Source organism: Sardina pilchardus, chromosome 15, assembly GCF_963854185.1.
Source record: "Sardina pilchardus chromosome 15, fSarPil1.1, whole genome shotgun sequence".
In the NCBI taxonomy this organism is placed as follows: domain Eukaryota; kingdom Metazoa; phylum Chordata; class Actinopteri; order Clupeiformes; family Clupeidae; genus Sardina; species Sardina pilchardus.
The window spans coordinates 5,201,724-5,227,098 of NC_085008.1; the positions used below are offsets into that span (position 1 = coordinate 5,201,724).

General features: G+C 43.5%; 2 protein-coding genes across 3 annotated transcripts; both read left to right on the forward strand.

Annotated features, from left to right (window-relative positions):
* The first annotated feature begins 13,363 nt into the window (after positions 1-13,363).
* Positions 13,364-17,072, forward strand: LOC134102354 (apoptosis regulator BAX-like). Its single transcript, XM_062556437.1, has 6 exons — positions 13,364-13,647; positions 13,771-13,801; positions 15,126-15,284; positions 15,407-15,557; positions 15,729-15,833; positions 16,095-17,072. The coding sequence occupies exons 1-6, from the start codon at positions 13,623-13,625 to the stop codon at positions 16,257-16,259; spliced, it is 636 nt and encodes a 211-aa protein (XP_062412421.1). The 5' UTR covers positions 13,364-13,622; the 3' UTR covers positions 16,260-17,072.
* Positions 17,073-18,383: 1,311 nt separating this feature from the next.
* Positions 18,384-20,510, forward strand: LOC134102355 (apoptosis regulator BAX-like). 2 transcript variants are annotated; one of them, XM_062556438.1, is made up of 6 exons: positions 18,384-18,652; positions 18,751-18,781; positions 19,065-19,232; positions 19,328-19,478; positions 19,770-19,868; positions 20,094-20,510. In XM_062556438.1, exons 1-6 carry the CDS (start codon positions 18,631-18,633, stop codon positions 20,247-20,249), a joined length of 627 nt encoding a protein of 208 aa, XP_062412422.1. In that variant the 5' UTR covers positions 18,384-18,630; the 3' UTR covers positions 20,250-20,510. The 2 variants fall into 2 exon arrangements, with proteins under 2 accessions (XP_062412422.1, XP_062412423.1); XM_062556439.1 differs by lacking the exon at positions 18,751-18,781.
* Positions 20,511-25,375: the final 4,865 nt, after the last annotated feature.

The following is a 25,375-nucleotide window of genomic DNA, read 5'->3' on the forward strand; positions in this document are numbered from 1 at the left end:
CCGCAATGTGAAAATCAGGCAGTGAAAATAAATGAAAGCGGGACGGGAATTTGTGACTTGCCTGTAGGGAGGAAACGAGAATAAAATGAAAGAGGAAAAAATACCATATTGCCAGAAAGGCGGGGGGAGGAAGAGAGAGAAAAGGAGAGAGAGAGAGAGAGAGAGAGAGAGAGAGAGAGGGCTTGCAGAGCTGCAGTAGGTAGTGTATGATTTTTTTTTAGATGACCAGGACTGGACGTTTCTGGCAGCCATGTTGTTTTCAGGGGCGTTGTGGCCTCTCTTCAAAATGAAGGATTACGGTTTCATTGTGGTGTGGCATGCGTCCCTGCAAGGTCTCTCGCTCATTAAACTTAATGATCTGTTCTAAAAACTCCCTCTCTTTCTCTCTCTCTCTCTCTCTCTCTCTCTCTCTCTCTCTCTCTCTCTCTCACCCTTCCCCTCCCCTCCTTCTCACCCATGGTTGACTCAGCTCCGTCTGAGAGGCTCAATTCACTCATTTCAGGTAACTAGCATGAGCAGTTCCTTACAGTAACACAGATCACACACACACACACACACACACACACACACACACACCTGATTCCACCAGAGCTGGCTTCACCATCCACTGACCATGTGCAATTCTCTGGCTCTTTGCTTTTTCCCCATCATAGTGTCATCTGTATGAGGTAACAGGAGGTTTGGGCACGGCATTAAAACATTCTCCGACCATTAGAGGCCCTCTGGACGCCATGCAGCCATCAACGTTGAAGGTCAGTGCTTCTCTTAAGTAAGGCTGACTGGTGAGAATACCCGATCGCTCCTTTCCAACTTACACAGTAGGTTCCGTGTTCTATTTCTCTTCCACAGAAACCCTGTCTATTAGCAGTATTTTCTTAAGATGGAGAATTACATCAGAACCCAGCTAAATGAATGCTCTTGCGAAACAAATGTGAAGGTCACTCGTTAGCTAACGATCTAGCTAGCTTCTCACATGCTTCGCTGTTGGAGATCTTTTGTCTTTGAGAAGAGAGGCAGTAGGCACGCGTTAATAGCAGGAGGCCTAAATGCTGGAGGCAGGAAAGCAGGCAGGCAGGCAGGCGATGCTCAGATCCTCCTCCGAGGAGGGGCCCTTCCCCCTGGAGCTTCCCAGCTTCCCCTTATTAATTCCGCTGTCCCTTAATTAGAGCCAGGCAAATCTTGCAAATACTTCTCTGGTCTTTCCGATGGTTCTCTCTCTCTTTCTCTCTCTCTCCCTCTCCCTCTCTCTTTCTCTTTTTGCTTGCCCAATACCCAGAGCTCATCTGGAAGATTCAAAAAGTGAGATCAGATCTGGATTTTTTTTTTGTATTTTTTGCCTTTTTTCTTCTCCCTCCACTTCTTCCTTTCGTCCTCCCTGCTTCAATTTCTATTAAAAATGAGATGGGAATCAGTCTGCCAAAGGCCACAGGAATTCTTGTCTTTCTCTCTCATCTCTGGCAGGCACCCTCTGGTTTCTATTAGATTGTGTGTGGCCTCACACCCAGAGTTCTAAATGGTACCAGTGCTTCCCCAGCGAGACGGAGCCCTACGCGAGTCTGTCCGACTAGGAGGGGGTGTTTTGGAGGATAGGTGGAGAGACGCGCAGCTTAGTTCAGCTGCGTAGAGTGGTGACAGCTTTTGGTTCAGTGAAGGAGAAAGGGAGAGAGAGAGAGGGAGGGAGAGAGAGAAATCCTTGCCCATCTCACACTCCTATGTTTCACACTTTTTGGTGAATAGTTGGCAGAACTGTGTGTGAATCTTTTTGTTCTCGTCTGTTCTTCTGAAATAATCTCTTGGTGACTTGTGCTAATCATTATGCATAAGATGAATATATTCATATTAAATGCAATGAAAATAATATTATGTGTGTCCAGGGTATAGAAGAGCCCATATACATACAGTATGTATGTGGGGTACAAACTGTAAAATATAAAATACTATGAAAGATTTGTAATTTAAACCTCAACACTGGCATTCTTCGACTGATTTGCATATACTGTACTGTATGTTAGCTCCCTGTGTATTTTTGTTTACACCTAAAGTTAAAGTATAAACTTCACCTTATTAATTATTCATTATTGCCAATATATGTAAAGCTACAGATAATCCCTTCCTAATCTAATCATTCACCAAATTATATTTGTGTCAAATTATATCTGTGTCTACGTGTTGTATTCCATTTGTAATGCACATCATTTTCCTGGTGAGCCTGGTGAATGAGACTGTGCTACGAGGGTGTCGGTCGACCCTCTTACCCTTTAATTACCAAGGGGTACGCTCTCCTCACCCTCCATCACTGCCCCTGTCACGGCCGATGAGGCCACAGCGTCCAGAGGCAGATTGAGAGCGACACAGGCCATACCACCCTCGACCGCTGAGGTTTCAGGCTTCCAGCCCGCAGCCCAGCCCAGTGCAGCGGTGGCGCATAAACCTCACTTTGCAAATCGAGAGTTCCTCTGACCCGGCCGCAATAAATTGCTCCCCTGAAAGACGAGGGGCCGATCCGACCCCCCCCCCCCACACACACACCCCCCTCGCCCCTCTCCACCTGCCCCCCGCCCCCACACGGATATCAGTCTGAGCTGTCTCGAGTATCGCTGGGACTGCGCGGACTGGCCGATCAATGAATCCCTTCCACTGCGAGCATTACTACACACAAGACTGTGATCAGTTTACTAGACAGAGAGGAAGGGAGTGAGTGGGGGGAGGAAAAAAAACAGCAAAAACACAAGCCATCATACAGGGCCCTGCCACGACCACATTCCCTTTTACTGGAAACAATTGATGCATTGTTGCAGGGAAATTAATCCTCCTGAATTCATTAGCCGAATCAGATATTCAATCGACGCAAGCCCAAAAATAATTATGTGGAGGCCTGACGGACGAAACAAAATGGCATCTCCTGGGCCACAGCGTCCGCCTGACGAGAGCATCCTGCCGTTGTTTTCAGAGTGGAAAATAAGATGCAAGCGTGGCCCTATAATCACAATAACCCAACACCACTTTCCATCTGAATCTAATTTATCTCTCATTTTCAGTTTGTCTGTGGCCCTTTGCTGCTTTCATGCTTTCATGACTCTACTGGGAGACCGTGTGTGCAGTCCTCTCAATCTGTGTGTGTGTGTGCGTGTGTGTGCGTGTGTGTGTGTGTGTGTGTGTGTGTGTGTGTGTGTGTGTGTGTGTGTGTGTGTGTGTGTGTGTGTGTGTGTGTGTGTGTGTGTCGCGTGTGTGTGCGCGTGTGTGTGTGTGTGTGTGTGCGTCTGGGTGTGTGTGTGTAAAAGGATCCTGGCAAAAGGTGCCAGCACTGTCTGATGTTTGTGTATTTTCTTATTATTCATGTTTTCTTCCATCCTCTCTGAAAGAACCTCTGAAAGCCCCTTCACTTCCAGGAGAAGCTGTGTGCTCCCAGTGATGAGAGGGGTAAAAATAAAACAAGCGCAGCAAAGGCGCCCTGTGTTCCACACAAGTCCTGCCAGCGGCGGCGCTCGGCTAGCCTAGCGCGCGGGTGAAAACGATCAAATTGCTTACACTCCAAACATGATCGACATGTTGGGACTCCCGGTCTCCCGTGTCGCAGCAATGATCTCCAAACATGATCGACACCACTGAAACTCAAGTCCCGCTCTGTCGAAAAATACGATCCGTAGGCTGAAGTGCCAACAATTAAACAACAGGCTTACTATGGCTGTGGCGAGGCGCGCACACTGGCCCTTTCAGTCCGGCGCTGAATAAAGTGTGGCCCAAATGCATCTCATTAACAGGCTTTTTCATGAACCTTGTCCAAAATCACCTCTTTAAAAATGTGCATTATTTTGGGGCCGGCATAAATTGGTGAATAGCCGCTGCACACTGTCACCAGACTGAGCGGTTCTTGGTCAATTAGTCTGGAAAATCCCCCTCAGTGCTCTCACATACATTTGTGGTGGGAATTTGAGGGTATGTAAATTATATACTGTGTATGTGTGTGTGTGTGTGCATGTGCGTGTGTGTGTGTGTATGTGTCCCAGACGGCCCCTATAAAACACATAAGCGGGCATCTGTACTGTAACGTGTCAATTAGCCATAAATCCACTGGCGGGGTTGACCCCCATACGTACAGAGCAGACTGAGGCCTTTCTGTGTCACGCGGCCACATGCAAGTGAATGAAATTGCACGTCTGTACATCTTGCCCTCATACCCCAACCCTGTGGTTTTAGTGGCGGAATCACACCCCTTACCACATTCTTGGAGAAAAAACAGAGGGGGGGTGGGGGGGGGGGGGGGGGCGGGGCGGCCCCCTCACATGCCTGAAATACACGGAGAGACTCTAAACGGTTTGGGTGTATGGAGTAGAGTAGGGAGAGCAGAGCAGAGCAGAGCGGTGGGAGACGTCATGTGGTCTTGGTGAAATGAGGTTATTTATTGCCGTGTCCCCGTCCCTGTGCCAGGCGCATCACTCACATAAGCCGTGGCACAGCTGTTGTTCTCAATTTCACGCCTTTTTTGCTAATTGCAAGAGGACACTGACGATGACCTATTTCTGTGATATTTTTAACCCCACGGAAAACAATGTGCATGGGAGGGGGGGGGACACAGTGAGGGGATAAGGGTTAATTTGCAAAATCAATGTAAACATACTCATTACTACTGTTGATCTGTTGGTGTACTCTCTGATGGCATGGAGGAGGGTGTATGTTTTAGGTTTCAGTGGGTTTATTTATTTCAAAAAGCAAAATATACAATTAAACTTCAAGTCACGAGACTTTGTCTCTGTTATAAAGGTCCTGTTTCTACAAAGGCCCTTGTTGTAATGCATTATCATCACACAAGCACACTCTCAGCGACTACATCTGGTATTTACTGTGGGCATATTCAGTATGTCATGCTTGGGCTTCAACATGCTTATCCCATAATACTGAGCATAGAAGACCACCACTGTACATGTTTGTTATTTCTATAATGCATATCTCTACACAGTACATGTGCATTTCTGAATGATTTTTATGCATTGTTTATTATTGAAATGTATATCTTACCTGTTCATATTATGGATATCATCAATAATATTCTCACTGGACCTCTAGGTGGTAGTGATTGGCCCAAAAGGTAGTCACCAAATAGATTGGCAAATCAATGATGTCACTTCCCCATAGAAATGGTGGTTCTGAGTGGGATCAATTCCTCTACCTAGAGAAAGCTGTGTTGGCCAAATCCGAGGTCAACTCTCTTCTGTCTCATTTTCATAATGCCAGAAATCAATCAGGAGAAATGGGGGGAGAAAATCAACTATATGTGATATCATAATGTTGCATAAGTTCTTAGTTCTCCTAAATCATTGTTATTTAGCTGTTCAGTCTTATCAGCAATATCTTTTCACGTAGCAAGGGACAATTTTGCACACCACTGCTATACCACTAATAGAAATACACACAAATGGCAAAGCTTTATGTAGCATTATTACAAATCAGTTGAATATTGATTTCAAAGGCACTGTAGGTTTGGCTGATGTCTATAAAATAATAAGCAACAAAATGCTGTTCAAAATCTATATTATTGTTGTAAAAAGAGTTCAATGTACAGTACATAAGAGTTTGAAACACATCATAAGAGATGTATAGCCTACTGTAGCCTAAGCAGTGATACTGTTGCATTGGCTTTTGTACTATATAATACACATTCTGAATGAAAAGAAAAAAAAGAAAAAAGTTAAGGTCTACCCGCCTTCCTTCCACAAAAAAATAATATAAAGGATACACTACTTGTTTGAAAAATGGTGTGATTGCAGAATAAGTGTGTAAGCTTTCCAAGGGAGATTATGCTTTGATTTGCCTCCAAAAGTGTGAGGTCATTTTTCCCCTTGTCTCCATAGGACAGGATGTACTCAATACTGTCCAATCAATGCTCATCAGCTCATGGTGAAGCGATGATTGATGCTACAATGATTCAGTTCGGAGTCTGGCTCTTATCGATCCCGCTCTTATTCACCCGCTACTCCTCTCTACAGTGCGCACAGTGGCCAGTGCTCTGTAGCTATTGTTAATGCTGTACGATATTGTATTCCTGTTGCTAGTGACAGTGTTTTCTCCCCCCGCGTGTCACTTCCTCCATCGGTAGGAGGAGTAATTGCCTCTGCTCTCTGTTAAGCATGAAGTGACTGTTCGTGCAGCAGACCCTCTATGCATTTACAGCAGCACAGCTGACTAATAGCCCTGACTGGACAATGCCCGTCACATGCTAGATTTGAATATTGATTGGTCGCACCCAATAGAAAAAAAAGAGAAAGAGCTCTCTGTTTTTTTTGTTGTTTTTTTTTGGTCACCTTTTAAAATCTGTTTCCTGGTGTGATGCCACTGTCCCTGGCCAGCCAAGAGGGCCATTTGGTGAACATCCTCCTTAGCTGACACACACACACACACACACACACACACACACACACACACACACACACACAGAGAGAGAGAGTATCCAAATGTGGCTGGTGGCAGCCGACTGATGTAGCCACAAAGACCGCGTGGTGGTGGTGGTGGCGGGCAGTGTTACCGTCCATTAAAGATGTAGCTCCAGCGCCTGCACCTTGGGCTGCATTAGATTAGGCCCCCAACAGTAATCTGTCACTTAGCCAGGGCCGCGGCCCAGGCCCCACCGTCTGAGCTGATGTAAGCGGCTGCCGTCTCGGCACGGGGCCTGACAGCGTAATGGGGATTCATTGATCTGCCGGTCTTTCGCTGATTGAGTTAGATAATTAAAAAGCCTCTTGTATCTGTTCCATTAAGGATTGTTTGTGTTGCTGTGGTGTGATGTGCGTGTGGGTGTGTGTATATGTGTGTGTGTGTGTGTGTGTGTGTGTGTGTGTGTGTGTGTGTGTGTGTGTGTGTGTGTATGTGTGTGTGTGTGTGTGTGTGTGTGTGAGTGTGTGTGTGTGTGTGCGTGTGTGTGTGTGTGTGCTTTTTCCTGTCATGGTCGGAGTTGCAACTATTGTTGTTTGTCTTTCTCCTATAGTGCAATTGGAACGGCTGGTGGTTCAACACACATTTCTCTTCTTCCCTGCTCTCTTTCAGAGGCCCCCCCTCCCTCCTCCCTCCTCCCTCCTCCCGCTTCTCACTCTCACTCTCTCTTTCGCAAGTCCATAAATATATTCCATTTGTGTTTAGCTGTTCGAGCACGTAATTAGCTGTTATGTGACAAGACTTAGATTTACAAGACAAGTCTTTTAATGTCAAAATGCCACTGCTTTATGAAATATGTGGTCTGCGCTGTGTTTCAGGGAAAAGCTTTGTGCTCTTTCATCCTTTGAACAAAAAGCATAGCTCAACCGGAATGTTTAAAAGATCACATGCAGACGAAGCAGAGAGAAAGAGGAATGAAGGGAAAAAATCTCAACAGCTTGGGAAATAATAAAGTGATAATTTCTGAAGATGAGTGGGAGTGTTGAGGGGGGGTGTTGGTTGGGGGGGGGAGGCTGGCAAAGTGATTCTCCCGGCGGGGAGCACATTAGGGTGGGCTCCAGCGGCGGGGCAGAGTCGAGAGAGGCGGACGGGCTCTTTTGTGCTCTTGCTCCGTCAGGGCCACGGCCGAGCCGTCCTCTGCTGTCGCCACCACGAGCCTCCGTGTTTTAGCCCCGGTGGCGCTGGCGTTTGCCCGGGTGCTGCCTCGCCTCGCCTCGCTCCGCCGCCGTGTAGAAAATAGCCCGCCCTCATTAGCAAAACGAGGTGTTGTAATAACAAGTGCGGTAATGCGGTTTTGGAGCGCGTGCGGACCAAGCCTCCGTCCCCCCCCCAAACGCAGCCTTTATGTCAGGACAGCAATTACAAGCTGGCTGACGTGTGAACAAACATAGGAGGTGTGTGTGTGTGTGTGTGTGTGTGTGTGTGTGTGTGTGTGTGTGTGTGTGTGTGTGTGTGTGTGTGTGTGTGTGTGTGTTTGGGGGGTTGAGTAGGGGAAATTGTGGAGGGGCAGTGCTGTAGAAGATGAAGGACGGAGCGCTCTTCCCCTCAGTGGCACGGGTAGCGGCGGTGTGGTGCGGTCCCCTTGGCACTGCAGCCTGCTCTCTCTCCTTCAATCAGAGCAATTTGCGTCAAATGCCAGCTGATGCCCTGGCAAAGCCCTGGCCCACACCTCCCGAGCAAACACGTGCGCCGGCTGTCATCTCGTCTCGCCTTGGAGAGCAGACCTGAGGCTCGCCATAAGAAGAACTGACCGTGTGAACTTTCCTTGACCCGATGGTGGACGGGTCAGTGTCTTCCATTTGCTGTGTATGCATCCCATAGCCATTTGAATGTTTTTCTTTTTGCATCACTGTTGTTTTTACACGGATGCATTGGGAGGCACCACGGTTCAGATCATGCAACACGAAAAGAGGTGAGCTCTAAAGAGCGAGTGAGAGACAGACAGACAGACCTACAGACAGACAGACCTACAGACACAGAGAGTGCAGGTCTCGGACTTTTTATTTTTGCATAGCCGAGTCAAACGCCCGGCCAGACTGACCGCAGCCGCGCTGCCGAGGAGGGCATTAAGATTCCTCCGGCAACAGCGGCCGAGTGGCAGTTTCTCGTTTGGGGTGCGTCACTTAATTAGCCGCGCTGCCCGCCATGGCACCAGTGGCACCTGTGAGGGCCATGGGGGGGGGGGGGGGTAAGTCAGGGGGGTGGAGGACGGGGCCTTCATGTCGTAATTACAACCCCAGCCTTCCCCACGTCCTGCCCTTTTGATCAGCAGTGCCTCGGCCTTCTCTGGGAGTTAGCGCCGCCGCCACTAATCAAATAAATGTGCCCCCTTTTAAGTGGATGGTGAATGTGATTTCAGTATGCCCTCTCAGGACTCACACAACACCCGCTCCCCCTCCTCTCACACACACACAATCACACACACATTCACACACACACACACACACACACACACGCCCCACCACCACCACACCCCTTGCTTTTTGAAAGAGAAACATTGTGACGTCTCTCGCAGTGCTCGCCTCAACTCCTCGACATCCAAAGCGTTGGACGTTTGATGTTTGCTTAAAATTTTCATCTTCCTTCTTTACTCTCTCTTGCATCTCTTCAATCTTTTCGCGTTTGGTATTTAAAAAAAAAAAAAATAGCTCTTAATTTCACAACATCAAAAAAGCCATCAGAAGACTCAAGGGAATATTATATATATATATATAAATTTTTTTCTCTTTCCAGAATCTTCTTCCTGTATGTGAACTGAAGCATTTTGACTGAAAGGTCTCTGATCTGCTTGGGCTCAGAGGGGGTCAGAACCAACAGAAAACTTAAGTGTGTTTTTCTCAGCGTGCTGCTCTAATGAAACTCTCTCTCTCTCTCTCTCTATTTCTCTCTCTCTCACACACACTCACACACACTCACTCACACACACACACACACACACACACACACACACACACACACACACACACACACACACACACACACACACACACACACACACACACACACACACACACACATAGCACCCCTCCCCTCCTCCGCCCCTGTTCAGATGGTTTTAAGCAGATCTTACATATTGACTTTTCCCCTCTCTCCCTCTCTTTCAAAGGATGGTCGTGTGTGCGTGTGTAGGTGTGTGTGTGTGTGTGTGTGTGTGTGTGTGTGTGTGTGTTTTCTAGGGTGGGGTGGGGGGTGTAAGAGGACTACAGAAAACTTAGCTAAACACCATGTCTCTCCGCTGGAGACCGCGGAAGTGTTTTTGAGCGAAGTCGCAAGTCACTGCTGTGAAAACGGCGGGTCTCAATGCCGCGCTGCTGCGGCTCCTTATGCATGCGGCCTGGGTAAGTGCGCGCTGGAGTGTCCGCGGAGGCCTGCTGATGAAATAGTGTTGCCCACGCAGCACAGCAACATTTTTAGGACGTTTTTTTTTTATCCCCTGAAGCCACAGTTTGCGTTTTGATGTCTGAGAGCCAGGGCTTCCCCCCGGTGGGTCCCTTTACCTTTTGTTTAGCGTCTGAGTGCTGTGCGGTGAGTGGTGCCGGATTCGGATTCTTTGCAGCAGCTACAGCCCCCCCCCCCCCAACCACCCCCACGCCGCCCTCCAAAACAACCCTCCTCTTCTAGCTCCCAAAGCCTTAAACCTTCAATCGTTCCTCCTTTCGCCTCCTCCCTTCTCCACCTCCCTGCCACTTAAGAAGGGCCCCAGTGTGTGTGTGTGTGTGTGTGTGTGTGTACAAGCCACTACCAAGAGCAAGGGCTGTTCTTGTGACCTTTTGCGCTGAAAAGATTGACTCGACCATCTCGGTCACAGCGTTTTTCATTTTCCCCCAATTAGCGGGTCTCTTTTGCTACAGCCCTCGCAGGCTGATCGATCCGCACTCAATACACATCCAACGCGACGACGACGGAGGGAAAAAGGACACGGACAGGGGTGAGCATTACTAGAGGCCTTTGGGCTGGGAGACTATGGGAGTTTGGTCTCACTTTGGCCTCCTCTTGAAATACTGCTGGAGATTGGACATTATGCTGGCTAGTAAAAATATGACAGGTTGATGGATAGTATAAATGAAATCCTCCTGCTGTAGTCCTTCAAAGAGATCTTCCTTTGTCCAGGCAATTTTTTCTCCCCACTTGGACAAAGTCTGACACTTTTTTAGAGGCAACGTTGTGTCTTCGCGAGTGTTCCAACCCCTCTTCTCTCTTTTCTTCTCTGGTGCCAGCGTGAGTTTTGTCTGTGGCTGAAAGTTAACGTGGCTGTTTAACCAGGCGCCAAGGTGTGTCATTTGGAGCGGTAGGATATGCTGCCTACTGGGCGCAGCGGGCACATTCTCCATCTCGACAACTGTCGCCAAAAAACTGCCGGAAAATTGTTACAATCACTAGGAGGACAATGAGAGTCACTGCCTCCTATGTCTGTGCAAGAGAAGTGTCATCAAACATAACACCTTACAATGGTGTGTGTGTGTGTGTGTGTGTGTGTGTGTGTGTGTGTGTGTGTCTTTGCGCTTTGTGTGTGTACTTTTATGTATGTTTGTTTGATGGATCTTTGAGGACACAGGACTGTCTTTCTTCAGTTGTAGCTGCTCAAAGAATGGAAATGCTCATCACAAAAGATGTCCCTGAGACTACGTTGCATCAGAAGTAGAAGTACATTGTATGCTCGAAGACTTGTATGCAAAGCCTTGGCCTGCTTAGATCAATCCACATTATGTGTGAGTGCTAAACTACAAGTAATGACACAGAGGATGAATAATAGTTGGTGATGATTGTCATTACAGCAAATTTGAATTTAATCGCACTTGTGATTATGCATGCGTTCGTAATTGTGGATGGTTGTTGCAGAATTTCCATTAATTGTCCTCGTTTGGAATTGGATTATTAGATATCATGAGGACGCATTCTTTTCTCTCAAGACTGGCATGGTGATTGAAAGGGGGGTTCTCTCATTGCTTCATATGTCTCGCTATAGAGTCCAGCAATCAAGTGGGAACAATCAGTCTGCGCAATCTTGATGAAGGGTCCTGGGGGAGGGAGGAGTTTACTTAATGTAGCCCTACTTTTCATCTATAAAGCCCATTTCCATTAAACAGCGAGCTTCAACTGAACTCTTCACGACCCTCGCAAATGTAAAGAAACAATTAGAAACCATTATGCTGTAAGGTGCCATAAAAGATCAAATAGCAGTCAAATACACCTTTTTTCTGTATTATGTTTAAAAGCTGTACAGTGGTACAAACTTTTCACTGCAAGATATGTTTCACAAAAGGTGAAATGTTGGACAAAAAATGGATAAAAAGTATAGCCGAATAAATTGCTTTTGAAAGCACTGGCAGTAACCACAGATAAGGATACAGTACACAAACCCATTCTGTCTTGATTGTATTCTCTTCCTCTTGGGATCAATTAATATTTCTATGGTCACTAATCATTACTTATAACATAATGCTCCACAATGAGATTTCAAGACAAGATACTGCTGACCAAATGTTATCAACAAGCACTGCTGATAACATTTGGTCAGCAATATAAGTGATGAAGTATACAATAGCGGTCTGGGCCTTTTGTGGGCATTTGAGTTAAGACATTGCTACTTTCCTCCAGCAGGGGGCTCTTGCTGCTCTTAGAGGTTGTCAGTTAGTTAGTCAGTCAGCCACCCTTTAGCGGGAGAAGTGGTAAACATCCATTTGAGCTCAGAGATGTGACGTCTAGTGTCTGTAAAGTGCCCTCTTCGCAGTGTGTGTCTTAAGCTGCTTTCTTGCTGCTGTTGTTGTTGTTGTTGTTGTTATATTTTGCCCATTTCTGTGTGCTAAAGTGTTTTCTCTGCTAGTGTTGCTTTCATCACTGTCGTAATCCTGAAAGGCTTTGTGGCAATTTTGTAGCCTACATGTGTGGTGAATGCATCAGTGCTCTCTCGTAGTATCATCTGCCAACATTTGGACAACATCGTTTTGAGCGTGATGAATGGTTCCAGACATAGCCTGTGTTTTTGATGAAGGAGATGAGATGTGGACTGAAGTACAGTAACCGCTGGATTTCATATTTTCTAGTGGATATGATTAACAATATCCGTAATATCAGGATGTAATAAAGAAACAATATAAGGTGGTTTATGAAGACTATAGCAGAAGCTGTAGTTTGACTCTTTGCTGTGCTGTGCTATAGCCTACTCACCCTAAATACACACCCTATATGTGAATAAACTATAGTATCTATCAGGAAATGTGAGACACAAATCTTAAACACCTGACTCATTACAAATATTGCTGGAATTAGCCTGCAGACAGCATGTTTCCACTTTATACAATCAACACCACTGTGAAAATAGAAGGGCCTTTGCAATTCTCTGGCTTTTCTCCTTATTATGCTTCACTTCAAACGTGTCACTTGCGCTTGACTTGAGAACAGAAGACACATATTCCCATTGGATTGTCCCAATGTATTAATCTTTTCTGGTTTGGTTGAGTTCTGTTTACTTAGTGACATAGGCTATTTGAAATGTGTTAATGTGTAGGCTGGTTAGACTTAGTGGTGAGTTGACTTGACATCAATACCTAGCTTTGATCTCAGTGGTGTATAGATAGATGCCTTTATCAACCTATCAGATCAGGGAGGTTCACTGACACTGCCTGACTGGTCCCAGATAGGCCTACCAGGAGGTACAAAGGGGAACCTATAATTTGCTGAGAACAAACTATTCTGCTCACACGCCTACACACATGCTCACATCAATCGCGTGTAATTGGAGGAAAAACTTCAAACGCCGCAGGTATTTGTACAGTGAACAAACATCTGAACAAACTTCAGCATATGCAAGCACAAGGACCCTGTTTTTCCTTTCAGCTCTCATCTGTCACATTATGTCATATTGATCTTGCAGAAAATGTCCTCTGTCCCTTTAAGATGATGTCATGGGTCATAGGGTAAATGAAGGAAGCAGGAAGTGAGGTTTGAAAAGTTGTAAAGAACTGGCTATCCCTTACTCTTTCTTCAACCGACGAGAAACTATTGAGAGAGAAAGGATACTGGGCAGAAAGTTAACAGCCTAAGCGTCTTGTGTGCCATTTGTCATCTCCGACACAGCACATTCTTGTGATATTTACAGTCACAGGATATTTCAACTTACAGCAGTGGTCAGTAGGCAGACATCCATTTGTGCTGAACTTCAGGAAACATAGCCTAGGCTAGCCTACTCCTCTAAAATGGCATGCGGAGGAACTGCTAACGGTGAGTCTTGTTACTCAGTTTTATTTAGTTGTCACAAATAATCATAATTAGATGCACAGTTCTAAATACACTTATCAGTGACACAGTAACTTTGCATTAACTTGGTAACTTTGTTTCTAACAGATGAGCAGATTACAGAGGCTATCATGATGAGGTTAGTTTCAGTTCTGTCATTAGTGGTATCACTTGACTCATGATGTCATTGTTTGTAACATAAACACCTGACTACACCACATTGTGCTGCTTATCATGGGAACATGGTTTGTTTGTGATAAGTACCTGACTACTCATAATGCAACTTATCATGGGAACATGGTTCACATGGTTTATTATGCTAAGGTTTAAGTTGATTAATTGAGGGAATCTGCTCCTGCTCTCAGCTCAGTGACACAAACTAGAGGTATTCCGTACGGAAATATGCATTTCCTCCAAGTGTACTTTTCTTGGACATAGTGAGTTGTTTCATGAGTACAACTGTTTGATGAGCTAAAGAGTGTGATAGCATGCAGCGCTGGCCCATCCCCCACGTCTAGACCACATGCCTACGGAAATATTTTCCTGTTTATGCAATGCAATGTGTATTGTGTTTTCCAACCGCCTTCAACATACCTTGTGCCCTGTAAGGTATTATTACATGTACTTTTACAGCCATGAAATTCAAAGTTCACTCTTGCAGTCATGAAGGCATGTACAGTTTCATGTATTATAAGCTCAAGGTTCCTTTGAGTCTGGCACATGCTTTAATGATGTTTATGAACATTGCCCTATACAGCATTAACATATTCTCTTAAATTTCCTGGTAAGAGATTTAGAAATAAGAGGAGTCAACATCAGATGCAACAGCCAATCTTGACCACCAAAATCTAATGTTGAGGCATGCTGAATGATGCATCCCATTTGATTGTAAAATGGAGGAGGTGCATGTCACATAAGCATGAGACAGTCCCCTTAAACATTGGGCATGCATCAAGTCACGCCACTCGGATGCAAACACCAAAGTAGCCTAAGCTACTTAACTAGCCAACTATTGCTGGTGAGCTATTTCCTAAAGCAGGAAACAGATTAATAAATGCCAAGGGGTTTATCAGCAGATCAGATATGTTATTATATTCATGCGTTTATTATGTTAAACTCAAAACATGTTTCCTTGGATAAATGTTGTCTGTGTTTCCGTGTTGGATAAACAATTGGTGGACTGTGACAATTAGACGTTCTTCTCTTGTTTTGGTAGGTGTGCTACTGACACACATAAGGCAAACATAAGAAAACTTTGGTGAATCCCCCAAAAATATATTGGTACTAAACTAAATAAAGAAAAACATGGATATGAACACAAATGAGAGGAAATTCGTTTGGATATTGCTTGATGAGACCCAAATCTCATGCCTTAGAATTGCTCTCTATCTCTTTCTCTGTCACTTTCAGTCACCACTCGTACACAAACAAACACACACTCACATTCTCTCTCACACTTTCAGGGTTGTGAAGGATGAGCTGAAGGAAGTGCCCGCAGAGATAGTGCCCCCTCTTCCTGAGCCGAAGCCTCTGCATGCCAAAGATGAGATACTGACAGCCCAGCTGGCTCAAACCATCAAAATCATTGGGGATGATCTTGTGAAGCACAAAGCCCTGAATGAGTGAGTTTCAAGCTCACTATTTTGAAATTCAGAATTTTTATACTGCTGACCATCCTAAGTTTGAAATTGTGTTGAGCACAATTGGTTTGAGTCCTAACCATGTTCCCTCCTTTATGCCAAAGCACGATAGATGGGTTTGCCAGAAAAATCCTTGGAAGTCCGAAAGACACAGGAATCTACAAGAAGCTGGTGATGCAGGTGTTTGCTGATGGAAACATTAACTGGGGAAGGATTGTCGTTTTATTCTACGCCATAGCAAAGTTGGCTGGAAAGGTAAATTGCTTTTCCCCTGTTAGTTAAATGGATTGGCTTGTTAACCTTGTTGATGGGAGTGAGACTTGCATTCCACCTACAAGTTGTAAATATTGAACAGAAAAATTGCAAAATGCTGCTCATTTATTTCTGTGAATATTTCGAGTGTCATCTGTATGTGTGGTCCTATAGATGTTGTGGGCTCGTTTGCCTGAACGGGTCACAGAAATGATCTCCTGGACTCTGGATTACTTCAAGCAGCACTTACTAAGCTGGGTCCTCAAGATGGGAGGATGGGTAAGTAGTGTTCAGAAGGAAGACATCAAGTACATATCCAATGTGTAGGGTGAAAAGGTGAATCCAAAGAACTGATGATACAATGTTGTACAATGACGTTTTCATACTCAGTTGTCTCCCTTTTTTGAGTGTTTTTTTTTACTGTCGTGTTTTGTGTAGAAGTTGTAAATATGTTGCCAATCAAAATATTGTGACAATACATACAGTAGAGATGCATAGATATACATAATGTTTATGTCTAAATCCCGGTGTCTTCCACAGATATGTAGCATTGCTTCAATTGCATGCTTCCGGATTGAGAGTCTACCAGCACTGTACCCACCAGAGCAGTCAGCTTTACCTGTTCTTGGCATTACCTGTTTTGTTGGTGGAATTGCTTTGGGTAGCTGCGTTGTACTCTGGCTAACAGGCAAAGGAAAACACTGAGAGAGAAGAAAGGGGATGAGAGGCTGAGACAAACTTGCAATGAACAAGATTCTTTGAAGATTCTGAAATGGATGACTTTTTTTAGTACGCTTTCCAAGTAGGAGAGTATTTTTGTCGTAGCATAGTCATAGCATAGGACACTATATTTTGAATCGATACAGAGTTTCCACATTTCTATGTGAATTTCATCCATATCTTTTAGAGAGGAATTTCAAGGGCTAAAATGAAACATTGTACCAGCAATCCTAGAATAGTTAGCAGCTGTTTCCTAGAATAGTTACAGGGTTCAAATCACTTAAGTGCCATACATAAATGATAAATGAAGAATAGTGACAGATTTTATCAGGTAACTTGGAATCTACCTCTTTGCTCCAAGCTAGTAATTTTTTTATTTTGCATTCATGTCTTGTTTCTTTTTTCTTTTTCTATTAATTGCAAACAGTTTACATTATAAAGGACTGTTCTAGATTTAATGAATGAACAGAGGATCCTTTTTTTATTCCTGTTTTGTGCAATATTTAAGCAATCAACTGAACAATTTGATTTCCAAAGTGATATGATGTTGCATATTTGAAACTGTTTTATATGACAAGTAGAATTCATATCCCAGTGCTTCCTGGTACAAAACTCATTATTATTTACCTGAAGGACTATTATGAATTTAATGTGGGTTAATTTAAAGAAATATTTTGAGATATTTAAAATATTTAAGTCATCACTAAATTGAATGCCAAAGTGAAACAACAGACACATATAATGTTGCATACAGTATGTTATCTGTTTTTATATGACAAATAGAATACTTATCCAATGCTTTCTTAGTGGTCTCATTTTTTCCAGTTTTCTCATAATTCACCTGATATTCCTGAGGACACTTAACACTTGGTGCTTGCTGTGGACCACTGAGCAATTATCTGTCACACGCTTGTAAACATTTTAAGTAGGCTGCTATAATATTGGTTAGTTGTAAAGGAGTCAGTCAACCCTTTTGCTGAACTGAATACATAAAAAAAAAACCTGGGTATTCCAGAGGATTTTTATTTATATATACTGTATATTTATTAAATATCGTCATTACCTTAATGCAATGACAATACATAAACCTGTCAGTGTTTCTAATGTGGAACATTAAAATGTCTCTCAACTTCATATAGTATAACCTGTATGTCATTTTGAAATTCCGTATTCAACTTACAATCCCTGCCTGATCTTCCAGCGAATTTTGATTTCGGCCGGCAGCTCAGGCTGGAAACCCGAACATCTATCTCCTCTGTTCCCTGCCAGAACCTTGGCTCCAATCAGAAACTAGCAAATCCAATAGACGCACCGGATCGTTGGTCTGATTGGTTGAAGGACTATCCATGCGTATGGAGTCATTTGAATGATGCCCATATATCACGCCTCTTGTGCAGTGGTAACAAAGCGCAGCCTCCCCATGCTAATGTTCAGTCTTAAAAGACTATATTCAACTGATACAGCTATTTTCCAGATCAGCATCCAGCTTGGTTAATCTTAACTGCCCCGAGCAACAAAGGGTCATAACATGGATGTTCCAATGACCTACTAAATGTATCTGAGCATGTAGCCTCAGTCGCAGAGTCATGTCTGTATCCTTCACCATCAGACCTTATCTAACACAGTATGCCACACAGTCTCTTGTGCAGGCCATGGTTGTTTCCAAGATGGATTATTGAAATGCATTGTTAACTGGCCTCTCTGCTTGAGTAGTGAGACCATTGCAGATTGTTCAGAATGCAGTGGCTCCTCTCCTCTACTGGTCTTTAATACGACACATGTAACTCTTCTGTTAGGCTAGCTTCTGCTTTCCTGCAGGGATCCACAAAAGGTTTCTGTTTACCTTGCATCTAGCTAACAGACCTGTGTTTTGTATATGTTTATGGTTACTGTTATGACTTTTTTTTTAAATTAGACCACAACTTAACTTTAAACCATTCGTTCTAATGTTAATGTAATGTTCATTGATGTCAAATGCCTGCTAAAAAACATAAACATGTCCATAGGCCTATTTCAAAGTCGTACGGTGAAAAAATAAACAGTCCCCTGTGACTTTAACATGATGTCATAATTACAATAAACTGAAACAGGAAGTCATTTTGAAAAGAGCTCATACGTCTCCATTTTTCATGAGGGAAAATCTAATTCTGCAGAAGATAGATAGAACAGGCTGAAACTTAACATCTGAACAGTATACTCTGTCATCTGCCAGGAGCTACACATGATTGAGGATTTTGACAATTTTGAATTTTGAAGATTACTGTTTTCTTGATTACTGATTGCTAGTGTTTCACCAAGGAAACTTGTTGTTCCTGTATAAGACGTAGGCTGGGTAGTTCAAGGTGAAGTAGGTGCTATGTCATGTGAAAGTACTAATGGTAAGTTGGGGTTTTTTTTTATTTTGTAAGATTTTTTTGTCATTATGAATCATAAATGTAAAAGGTTATCATAATATATGCATTTACTTGTTGAACAGATGAACAAATGGCACAAGTCATATTGTTGAGGTTAGTTTCAATTTAATTTTGCAGTTTCACGATGAAAGAAAAACATTTTTTGAACAAAAAGTCATTACTTTTGCCATGTTTTAGGGGAGTGATTTCAGGGGATTGATTTTATTTTATTGGCCAAATGCTGACTTCAGTTTATCTCCTCAAACCAAGCAATACAATATTATGTCCTGCAATGAGATGGTGCCTCTAAGTTCATATAGTGTAATAATGTTGCTAGTGTACATCTAGTGATGCAAAATGTATCCCTTCCATATCACGCTTGTACTTGTACTATCAGGGTCATGCAGGAGGAGCTGAAGGAAGTGCCTGCTGGTGAAATGCCGTCCCTACCTGAACCAGAGCCTTTAGATGGCAAAGGGGATGAGATCCTGGCAAATGAGATTGGTGACATGATGATAATTGTTGGAGATAGTCTTGTAAAGAAGTATGGCAAAGAACTGAATGAGTGAGTATCGGTCCTATTACTATCCAGTTGTTTTGTCAAGTTGCTAAGTCATTTTGACGATGCGTGTTAACTTCATTACCATAATTATTCTCAAGTAAATTAGATGGATTTCGTAAAGGATTCATTAACAACCCAAAAAAGAAAGACTTCTTCCAGACGCTGGTCGAGAAGGTGTTTGCTGATGGAGATGTGAACTGGGGAAGGATTGCTATGTTATTCTACACTGTGGCAAAGATAGCAGGAGAGGTAAACTTTGCTGCTTACAACAGTCTTTCCCAAACAGCCCAAGGGCATGAACCAAAAAAAGTTTTGACTGCGCCAGAAAATGTCACACATTGTACATATAATATTCAAAATACTTATGTAGCCTATGTAATCTAAAATCTGGCATCGTTCCTTATGCACACTGCAAAGTCCTTTCTTGGATTAGGTTTGTTTTCTTCTCTAAAAATGTAGGCTGTATAGATGGAATGAGAATGCATAAAATATTTATTTGCGTCCAGGTTTAAATGTTAGTTTGTCTATTTGTATTCTTAGGTGAGTGATATTACTGGAGCAGTGGCAGACATATTCTCCTGGACTCTCAGTTACTTCAAGAAGAACTTACTCGACTGGATTCTCAAGATGGGAGGATGGGTAACTATCATGTATTATTAAGCACACTTGTTCTTACCACAGAGCAGCAAGATTAAACAAAACTTTCTTTTGCCCTGTGTTTAAGTGCTGTGCTGTGTTGTGACCCTTTCCAGGTGTAAATGTCATAATGTTTTATTTCAATTCACTTGCAATACTGAATTCAAACCAACATTAAACACAGTACACATATTTATATTCATCTGTAAATCCTTCTGTCTTCCACAGATATGTAGCATTGCTGCAATTGCGTTTTACCGAGTGGAGAGTGTATCATGCCCTCCCAAGCCCAAGACAGATCATGCTATCGCCATCTCGTGTTTCGTCAGTGGGATCATCCTGGGTGGCTTCCTTGTCTTCTGGTTAAAGGTTAAAGGTCAATGAGGTACTGAGTAGTGTAAAGGGAGGGAGAAGATGGTGAGCAGCAGGCTGTATAGCATTTAAATCAGGTCACTTCAGGTAAAATCAGGTCAATATACCTCTATTGTCCCATCTACCTCTGAGTATTTTATTCTTATGAGCTTGTTTAAAATGTTTTAAGGTCTCAGTTCAGGGTTAACAAAGACATTGCACTGTATTGTAAAATTGTATTATGAGTCTGTATATCTGTTTTTATATCACAAATATATTTCTTATCCAAATGAATGCATACCTGTTGCTCTTGTTTATTATTTGTCTGAAATTCTTGAATTAATTATGATCACTTAATAATAATAATAATAATAATAATTATTATTATTATTATTATTAATCATAATAATAATAACTAGAAAAGCACTCCAAGACCGCAGACCTCTGCCAAGCGAAAACATAACTGCCTCCGGACGGTGATCCGGATCACTCCCAGTTTAATCGTTTCTTCCTGGGGTCATTTCAGAACTTTCCTGAAAATGTAATAAAAATCCATCCATAGCTTTTTAAGTTATCTTGCGAACAAACAGACAGACAGACAAACAAACAAATAGACCCGAAGAAAACATAACCTCCTTGGCAGACGGATAATGATAATAAGCCTACTTGGGTCTGAATGGCTCTTCTGAGTGTTTTTCCATCTTCTAATCAATGATATCATAAAAAAGTATTATATTACACTTGCTTCATATTACATATATGCTGCTATTATTACTTTCACACAAATGTATATATCAGTCTGTTCTTGTTTTATAACTCCAGTGTGCAATTGGCAAGGGAAAATTACTGTATATCACTAGAAACATATGAAATGTTTTACTGGTATTACTGTGCCATCATACAACTAAGACTCTCTTATGTTCAGCCCTCCACCTGTTGATACGATTCATGTCAGTGGGCAGCTAACCTTTCCTGCACTTTCTCCTCTGATACTGTGCTCTCTGCATAAAGGCCCTTTGATGGCAATGAAGGTGTTGACTCTCTCTGTCTGCAGTCCTGAACCTCACGCCTCCTCTGAGATGCCACGCTCCCAGGTGGACACGGAATCTCGCTAGGAAAAGATACTTCCTCTTTCTGGGAGTCAAATGACTGCATGGATGCAAAAAAAAAACACCTATCCTCTCTCTCTCCCCTCCTTTTCATTATTGCTCTCCCTCTTCACAGGTGTGACAAGGTTATCTTGTGAGGCTTTGAAAGTGAGGGCCGGAAAGGGCCCGTGGTCAGAAATGAGAGGGGGAGGCTGTGGAGTCAAACAGGCCTGCCTCACATGGAGATGTAACCTTCCTCTGTGGGCAAAGGTGGTGACTGCCGGCAGGAGACATGTGGAAATAAGATACTTCCTATCTCTGATACGGAATGAAAAAACAGACAGAATAACCCACAGAAGGTCGCTTGAGTTTCAGGATTTGTGCATCAGTAATGGAGAAGGGCTATGAGAAACAAGAGGAGCAAAAGCAATGCAAACAAACGCATTCAGGCTAAGATCGAGACAGAAACTTTCAGAATGACATTTCTGTGCAGGAATCACTGGGGTGAAATTGGTTATTGAAATTGTGTGACTCATTTATGACTGTGACACTGAAGAGCTTTGTTTCCATCTGTGGCAGTGTACAGGGAAAAAAAAATTAACAAGTTCGAGCTCCACAATATGCCATTCTCTCCCTCTTGCCATTTGTCAAAATTACCTCCTTGACACAGATTGAGAAAAATGAAATGCAAAAGTGACCGATTCACTGACCAAAGACAGCCTGCTATTTTTCCCCGATTCTACTTTCATCTTCCTCTACTCAACTTTATTTATGAACTGAACAGGACTTCCCTGTGGTTCGGGGAGGAGGGGGGGTTGTTTTGATGCACTGTACGGTTGAGGATTCTAGCCTTTGTCATTTCCAACCAGGCACAGAGCTCTCTGCTTCACCCATCACCTCCCAGCATCCTGCTGTTCTAAGTGGGGCCCCCTGTCACATTTCCGAAACGACGTGATAATCACAAGTATTACTGGCAGTCCGCGCTCCCATACGGTGGACAGATATGCTTCTATATTAGGGGTCATTTGGTGAACCTTTGCGGTCTCTGTAACAACAGGGGGCCAAATGATGCCCTTTGGAAGAGAAATGTGTTGTGGCATTGTCTGCTTTAATCTTTTGACTGCATTTTGAAACACCATGCAGATTCGTGAAGAGGGTGTGGGTGCGTGCTTGCCGAGTGCAGTTGATGTGGCAGGGATGGCAGTCAACAATGCCTGTGGACAGGGTCTGGTGGCGGCCATCCCAAAACGCCCTGTTTTCTTCCCCAGTGCGGCATCATTTCAAGACAGACGGTTATATTAAGCTCAGAGGGCTGACATTCTGTCATGCTGGAGGCCATCAACATCACGGGCGCCGTCTTTGATGTTTCCAAATGGATGAAAAGGAAGACAAAACACAAACAAGAGGGCACTGACGAGAAGTTTATAAGAGAGGGGGGGAAAAAAAGATATTTAAGTCTCCTCCGGTTTCCCCTATGTAAATGTGTTCATGTGTGGTGCATTCAGTGTCAGTGACAGTGGAGGCCATTGAGACCACAGGAGGATATCAGTGGCTTCTTTTGATCATGGCGTTGCGAGAGGGCTGGTTTCTTTGCGGAGATGATTCTGTGCCACCACATTAGCCATGCCTAAAGAGGAACAGCGGATATACCGGATGATACTGCATTTATAACTCGCTCATCTTTTCCCTTGGCTGATTGCACACAGCATTTCTCTCTCTCTCTCTCTCTCTTTATGTGTTGCACATGCTTTTTCCATTAAAAGCATGATTCCTTCATTCGTCTTCATAAGTAGAATCTGTCCCTGTGCTGTAATTGTGTTTAGGATCTATTACCGAATCTTGCAACACTACCAGAGAGTGGCAGTCCCTGTCATTGTCAAGTTTCAAAGACTGTTCATTTCGTGGTGCAGATTATTGCAAGACAAGTGTTGTTTTGACAACAGAAAAAGCACGATAAAAAAGCGAAGGCTCTTAATGTGCCAGAACTACTCTAACTCTTGCTCTTGTGACGCGAAGGAGTGTAGTTGGATGTCAGGCATCTCACCCCGTTGTGTGGTTGGACGTGTCCCCTGTGTAACGTCACAGCGGGGGGAGGGAAGGGGGTGTATTATTCGCGCCATGCATCCACTGCCCTCATCAGCTAATAAATGCCCCTGGTGTCTGCTTTGCCCATATTCCCCACCGCTAGCCCTCAGCGCCCGCATGCTGCCGCGGAGCAGAACCTGGGCCTGGCCCGGGGAAGTAATTTAATAATGAACGCCGCACCGGTTTGTGCTCTCCACGCCTTTTCCTCTCTCCCGGCCTAATGGAAAGAACGGCACGGCAGACACTCCCGATCCCCTCTGATGGAACGATAACAGCGCAAACACTTCCATTCATTTAATCTCCATTCCTTCCCCACACTTTAAAAGGCAAGCACCAAAGCGTCAGTGTGACTAATGACCCGTGTGCAATAAGCAACTGTTTAAGTAAATGTACTTGCCGAGCGAAAGAGAGAAGGAGAGAGGGAGAGTGAGAGAAAGAGACTAGGAGGGGGGGAAAAAAAGCTTTTACCGAACAGCATATCAATATTTTAAATAGGGTTTCAATTGCCGTCGTCTCCTAACTGGATTAGTTCTCTGATGTGTTCTGACAGTGCCGTTGTTAGGGATACTCCATTAGCTTTGTCTGTCATCTTATTTTCCCCTGGTATGCCGGGGGAAAGCTCCTATATTTCATAATTTGTTTTGCTATCAGGGCTGATTTGTAAATGCGCAAATTCTAATTAGCGGCCCACTACTGTTTCTAATTTATTAAATATTAAATGAATCCTGTGGTGGAGGCTTTTTTTCCCTCTCTTCCCTCATCTCCCCAGATGGAAGTTTGCCGTATGCAAATTTGTCCTCCTTTTGGATTGTCAGCACTTTTTAAATGTTCCATTTTGGACCAAACACTTCTCTTTTTTTCCATTACACACCCCCCACCACCACTCCCTCTACATTGTTTGTTTTCTGTCTCCACTCCTCTTCAAGTTAATATTTATTTGTCTTAGATCTCCTGTTTGGCTTTTTTCTTTTTTTGCTCAATAAAAGCTTCACAGTCTGTTGGGTTTGAATACAGCTGCTTTGTTTTACTTCATTAAAGCTGTCTTAATCCTAGCGATAGCAAACTGGCGTGAAGGTTGTTTTAAATGGCTCGTGAAGGCACTTTGTGGCCCCTGTTTGCATATGGTAAGTAAGTATGCCTTTGCACCATTTTACCCAGAAATGGTGCGTTTGTATATATGGTCAAGGAAGAAACAAAAGAGGTTTTCATATTCTCTTGTCAGCCAAACCAGATGCAAGACTATTCTGATGACATGTATCTTATTCTTGTTACCAACAGTAGACCTATCATGAAAAAACTAAACACGAAAAACGTTCAATCAGGCAAATCTATTTAAGTCTTTGTTTGACGCTTTGTTATCGTTCTGTGACTAACAGACTAAGAGAGAGGAAGAAATTGAAAATTCATATGGGATTGTTTTTAACTTTAAAACCTCTTTTTCTCCTCACATGCTTGTCAATTGATCACCCCTATACGTGTCTAGGGCATAATCATTTTTTTGACAGTCGCCTGCGAATTGAATGTGATTTTGAAGTGCTCTCGAATATGTCATTCGCATTGAATCGGCAGACATTTATTGAACGCCCACTTATCCCAAGCGAACTTCAGTCTAATTAAGTTTCAAGAAACACATCCATCAAGCCATTGAGGCAGTTAATTTGCCATTGCCGCCTGGATCAGAACTCCCTCCCAGAGCGACGCAAAATTCACAGAGGCACGGTTTTGCCGATGTCACACGCATCTCTTCCCTGCTGGGGAAGCAGCTGTCACACACACACACACACACACACACACACACACACACACACACACACACACACACACACACACACACACACACACGTGTGTTTCCATCTCCCACACGCTATTAAACACGTTTTCAGTGGAATGTGCCTTTGTGGACATAATACAGAAAAGATTTCATCCCCGGAGGTTTTTGGTGTCTCCGACTCTCCTGCTCAAAAGGAAGAGCGAGAGAGGGACGGC